This window comes from Monodon monoceros, unplaced genomic scaffold, assembly GCF_005190385.1.
Source record: "Monodon monoceros isolate NGI ecotype Baffin Bay Population unplaced genomic scaffold, NGI_Narwhal_1 Super_Scaffold_6, whole genome shotgun sequence".
In the NCBI taxonomy this organism is placed as follows: Eukaryota; Metazoa; Chordata; class Mammalia; order Artiodactyla; family Monodontidae; genus Monodon; species Monodon monoceros.
In genome coordinates this window covers 39675426-39681425 of record NW_021703783.1, presented here as the reverse complement: position 1 = coordinate 39681425, position 6000 = coordinate 39675426, and the positions used below count along the sequence as shown (strand labels likewise).

Here is a 6000-nt window from a genome sequence, read left to right as displayed (position 1 = left end):
TTTAAAAGAAAGTATTACACAGTATTAAAACGATGATACGTGGTTTCCAGAGGATTTCTTGGGGGCAGCAGGATGTGGGGAGCCCTCTGGGGAATGCTTGGGCTTCCAGGTCTGCTGGAGCCATGGGTGTGGCTCTGTGGGTGTTTCTTTTCCTTCAGCAAAACACGACTGTGGGACTCCTGTTAACTCACTGGCACGGCAAGGGCCCGCCATGTGCTGGGCAGTGAGGCCACCAGATGAAAAGCCTGCAATTCTGAGCTCTTAGAGGCTCAGAATTGGGGCTGACTTACATCCCCAGAGCTCTGAATCCTGAGGGATAAAGAAGGGCTCATATGTTTGTTGAATGAGTGAATGAATGAATAGATGTATGCATGGAGGAAAGGGGGGCTGAAGAGGAAGTTTCACTCAGAACCTAGAGAGCATCCCTTGCTGGCCAGAGCTAGGATCGTACTTGTATTCCATCCTTGGACGGGAGGAAAGTGGACAGAGGGCAGGGTGTGGACACAGTGTGTTCCAGTCTTTCAGGTCACATGGGATCCTTTGTCTGCCACAATCTGTCTGTCAATCCCCAAACTCTGACAGCTCATCATAAACTGGGACACAGAAAACTAGGAAGGAACATCTTGCTGAAAAAGCTATATGGAGATGCCCATGAGAGGTTTTGACCCACAACTTCCTGAGGTCTTGAATGTGCTGAGCAAAATTACTGAAAATGCACCAGAGCGCAAGGGACGTAGGCCCCCTGGCGTCCTCGGGCTCAGGCTAAGGGCATACCCAGGACTTCTAGGAGGCAAAGCAAGCCCAAGGCCAGACCCTGCAAAGCAGTTCCCCCTCCAAGAGAAACAGCTGGTGTACCTGGACATGGGGGCTCTAGGGCATTGCCCCAGGGCTCACCGACCCAACCCTCTTGTCCCTTAGAGGTCCCGACACCCCCTCGCACTCTAGTTGGTTTATGACACACCTACTCTGTGCAGACACCATGTAGTACTGAGGATACAGAAATGGTTAAGCACAGCCACCATTCTGGAGAGCCCACAGTACAGGGTGGGAAAAGCTCAAGAATGGATCATTTGAAAATACAACTGGATAAAGCTGCTTGAGGAGGGACCGTATCAAAATTTTTATGTTCTCACATCTGGCACAGTATTTGGTACGCATAGAAGACACTGAGTAAATGTTGACTAAATCCTTGAATTAGTTACTTTCCAGATAAGTGTCCTGATGGAGGACGTAGGCTATCTCAAGAATGCCCAGAAAAGATTCTGACTCGTGGTGGTAGCGGTAGTGATGGGTCAGAAAAACTTCCTGGACAGGATTGGGTGGGTACAGCCTGACAAAGCTATGGAGGCTGGAAACTGTACCATACCTGTGACTTGTTACAAGAGCATAAAGTGAGGGCAGGAGTGGGGAGAAGTGGGAGGAATCGTGGAACCGCACCGCTGCACTAGGAGGACCTTCCATGCCCTGTGAAGAGCTGAGGCTCCACGATGAAGCCTGCGTGTGTGGGGCCGGGAGGGGGTTAGTGGCTGGTGGACAGGGACTGATTTGCAAGTTAAGAGTTTACCCACGGATTCAACAAATCTTTACTGAACGCTATTATGCGCTAGTTGCCATGGGGACAATAGATGGACCTTACACTCTAATGCCGGAGACAGACAGTAAACAGGCAGAGCGGCAGCGTGCTGTGGGAGTACATAGGAGGGGTGCCTAGTGGAGGGACAGGCAAAAGGGTGTGTGGGGGCAGGGACGGCGCCCCAGAAGGGACCTGTCAGCTGGGGAGTGACTGAGGCAGAGCAGAGTGCAGTCCAAGCTTGCTTGGGGAAAGGAAGCCAGTTCCGTCCCTGAGGGTGGGGGACTTGAGGAGGAGCTTACCTTATCCAAACGGAGGAGGAGGGTTTGGATGCACCCGTGGGAGTCCGGGAAATGGTAGAGTCTATACATGTTTTGTATTTAGCAGGTAATAAGAGAATGTGGGACTTGATTGCATGTCGGAAATAAAGGAGAGCAAGGGGTCTAGGGCTTCTGGTGGAGTGTGAGGGGCGGTAAATGGGTTAGAAGAGATGTGGGAGACTTGCTAAGTTTGAGACATTAGTGGGACAGCCCGGAGGTCTCGGGCAGGCATTTCAGTTTAAGGGCCCGGGATCCTTGCCTCCTGGGGGACTGAGTCCCCCCCACCCCACCCAATCCCTGGGTATTGGGAAACTCTCACTCCAATCCCGAGGTTTTGTGAGACCCTCCCCGCTTAATGCCTAGTTTCTGGATGTTAGCAGATCCTCCTCCGACAAGTTGCCTGTGTCGGAGGACCCCCCTTCCCGTCCCAGGGTGTCCCCCTCCTCCCGCCCCCAGTCCCCGGATGTAGGAACCTCATCCCTGCCACCATCCGTGGGTGTTGGCGCCCCTCCCCCACCCGCGGGCATTCGAAGCTCCTCCCCCCACAATCCGTGGATTGTGGTCACCGTGAATTGTGGTCACCGCCCGGCGATGGCTGCGCGGGCTCCGGCTGGGGCCCTGGCCCTGGCGCTCTGGGGCTGGGCGCTGGCTCCGGCGGGGGCCGTGGACGCCATGGGCCCTCACGCGGCCGTCCGCCTGGCAGAGCTGCTGACTCCGGAGGAGTGCGGCCACTTCCAGTCGCTCCTGAAGGCGCCGGAACCGGACGTCGAGGCCGAGCTGGCCAGGCTTTCGGAGGACCGGCTGGCACGGCCCGAGCCGGTGCCCACGTCGGCGGCGGCGGCGGCGGGGCGGCGGCGGCGGCGCGAGGCGGCCGGGGAGCCGGCCGGCCGGGCGGCCGAGCCCCCGAACGTGTCCGACGGCTGCCGGGAGGGACTGGCGGCCTGGCTGGCTGCCGAGGCCCCGTCCTTGTCGTGGGACCGCGTGGCCCGGGCCCTGCGACGCAGCGGCCGCCCGGACGTGGCCCGGGAGCTGGGCAAGAGCCTCCACCAGCAGGCGACGCTGCAGCTGCGCAAGTTCGGGCGGAGCTACCTACCCCCAGCCGGCGCCCCCGCTGCCCCCATCCCGGCCCCGGCCCTGCGCCCCCGCCGCTCCTCGGCCCGCGAGCCCAACTGGGACGAGCTGGAGCTGATCGTGGAGCGACTGCCCCAGGCTCCGTACGAGCGGAGCCCCACGGGCTGGGCCGGGCCGCTGGCGCTCGGCTTCCTCACCGGCCTCGGTGGGGCGCTGGGCGCCGGGGCGCTGCTCATCCTGCTCACGCCGTGGATCACGGGCAGCGACGGCGACGGGGCGCGGCCCCACAGCCTCCGGCCGCCTGCCCCTCCCCTGCTGCGGCCCTCCGGGGTGCCCGGCTGCGGGGAAGAGGAGCCACTCTTGACTGCAGAGCCCCTCGCATCCCCGGGGGCCTGGGCTGCAGGTGGGCCAGATACCCCCTCGCCTCTGTGTCCCCGGCTGTGAAATGGGAGCACAATCCTGGTGGCGTGCTGCCTTTGACATATTATAAAAGTTACGAAATACGCAAAAGTGGGAGCGATCGGTTTGTTGGTTGGAAATGACTGGCGTAGCCAGAGGGGCAGCCAGTGGAAGAGGAGGGCTCGGGTGCCAGTCTACCGGGGAGGGCAGACCCTCCCAATTGTTGTCAGCTTTAGTTCCTTCTTTGTCTTGCACTTATTCTTCCACTAAGAGCTACCATTTATTGAGCACTAACTAACTGTGTGTCAGGCCCTAGGCTAAGCAGTTACATACATTATTTGATATAATCCTCAAAACCCAAGATTATAAGGTATTATCTCAATTACACATAAGGAAACTGGCCACAACTAGTTAGTGGCATAGTCAGGCGTTTGCATCCAGAGCTGCCTGAGCCAAAAGTTTGAGCTCCAGGGGGAATGATCCGTGAGCAGTAAGGGAGCTGGAGAAACAGGATGGGGACTGGAACAAGGTGCAGAATTTCTGTTTATTCTGAGGCCCTGCTGGAGTGGGCTGGGGGCGGCACAGCTAGAGGTGTGCCCACTTCCAGGGACTGCTGCCTCCAAAGCTGCTCTCTCCAGTCAGGCAAGGCCTCCTGAAGCTCCACCTGGAGCCCCAAACTTTTCCCACCCACCTGAGTGTCTGGGGCACCGCCCGTCCATCAGAGGAGCTGAGCCTGGATGAGCCCTCACACAGATCCTACTCAGACTGTGCCCCTGCCAGAGGAAGGGGAGAGGACAGCTGTGGGGTCCTGCTGGGTGGGAGTGCTTGACTCCCCCGCTACCCTGGGCTGAGGGCCTCCGGTGTGAGAGTAATGACAGAATGACAGGCCAGTCCAAGAAGAGAGTTGAAAACAAGATTGACGTAACCCTTTATTGCAAATTCTAAAGTAAAAAGATGTACAGTACAAAGTAAAATTGAAATTTCAGACTATAAACTTCCGATCCTCTTATACATTCTCATTTCTCAAGCATTTCTGCCATTTCCGCATAAACGGAACAGGGAACAAGTCGAGGGGGTGAGGGAAGGAGATACAGCAAGGGAAAAAAATTAAGTATCTGGAATAATCACAAACCCCAGAAGCAAGCGAAAGGAAAGACATTTTCTCGACCTGCTGTCCTGGTGATGAGAAGCGGGGTGGCTGGAGCAGTGCAGTTTAAAATGGCTCTCAGAATAGCAGCATTTATGGTACCATTTCATCTTCCATAAGTCCAAATAATACTTTGCCCTTCCCTGGTGCCTTTGCCTCTGTATCTCAAAAACACTTTACAAAACATTTAGTTAAAGCCTCACAACACCCCTGTGAGGTAGGTCAGTATTATTATCCCCATTTTACAGATGGGGAAACTGAGGCACAGAGAGGTTAAGTGACTTGCCCAAGGCCACACAGCGAGTCAGTGGTCGAGCTGGGGATGGAACACAGGAGTTCTGTCCCTTTTCTGGAACCACTGGACCACGCTCCCCTTTACCTATATACATTCTTCACACACACACACACCACACGTGCACACCCCGCCCACCCCACCCCACTTAGCCTCTATGTACAGCAAACAGCAGTGGGGGGCAGGGGTAGGGGTGCCTCAGGAGTGTTTTGACAGAGGAAATCTTGGTGCTCTTGGAAGGGGAATCCAAGAAAGCACAATGCTGAGCCACAGCACAGACTGTGCAAACCTCGGGCCCCTCCCAACCCAGACTTCTTCTTCTCTCCTGACGTCCCCCTGGCTGGCTAGTTGCAGCCAATTCTTTAGGGGGTGGGGGTACCTGAAAATGAACGAAGCTTTTTGCAAAACTTTGGGCAACATCTGAGAAAATAAAGAGGCATCATCACAGAAGATGCCCAGGACTCAAGTCACAAAGTCATAACCCATATGGCAATCTCACCTCCACAGCAGGCCTGGAGGTGGGGGGGTGGGGGAGGATGGAGACTGACCTACCAGCCATCTCTCTCCAGAGTGGAGCTACTGGAGCGGACTAGAGTGGGCACTTCAAAACCCTCCTGAGTGTTCCTGGACTGGGAGACACGGCCTAGAGAGGGATGTCCCCAAAGCTGGGCAGGGTGAGGGAAGGAGAGGGTGCCCCCCTTCCCTGCCGAATGCGAATGAGAGCAGCCCTAGTCCGCTGGTTTGTCCCTGGGGCTGATGGAGGGCAAGGCCCAGCATTAGCTAGCAGAGGGGAGGCTGCTGGGCATCGTGCTCGCCCGAGCTTTGGGGCGTTGGGATGGTTTTTTTCCTTAAAAAACGTGAAAAAGGCAGAAGTAAGGCCAGCCCAGCTGGGCTGGCTGACAGCCTCTCTGGGGGCTCTGCTGGGGGGGCCGATGAGGAAGGGGTTTCATGGGCCTTGAAGCGCTGGCCCGGTAGTGGGAGGAATGCCACATGCAATGGGTAACTGGGGATCTGGGTGGGGGGACGGACAGGACCTTGCTTTTCTCTCCAATCCCTACTTTTTAGCCAGAACTTTGCAGGAAACCCTCTGATTTCTCTCCCTTCCATTCCCCCTCCTTTCCCCAAATGTGCTGAAGTCCCAATTCCCAGACCCCTCCCAGGAATCAAAAATTGGGAGAGTCAAGCAACAAACGCACACCAA

General features: G+C 56.5%; 1 protein-coding gene across 1 annotated transcript; it reads left to right on the top strand.

The window, feature by feature from the left end:
- The first annotated feature begins 2481 nt into the window (after positions 1–2481).
- Positions 2482–3405, top strand: LOC114886155 (uncharacterized protein C12orf81-like). Its single transcript, XM_029206708.1, has one exon. The coding sequence runs from the start codon at positions 2482–2484 to the stop codon at positions 3403–3405; it is 924 nt and encodes a 307-aa protein (XP_029062541.1).
- Positions 3406–6000: the final 2595 nt, after the last annotated feature.

Bases quoted from the DNA above. Each gene is read 5' to 3' on its own strand.
- LOC114886155 (XM_029206708.1), top strand. From the start codon at position 2,482: ATGGCTGCGCGGGCTCCGGCTGGGGCCCTGGCCCTGGCGCTCTGGGGC.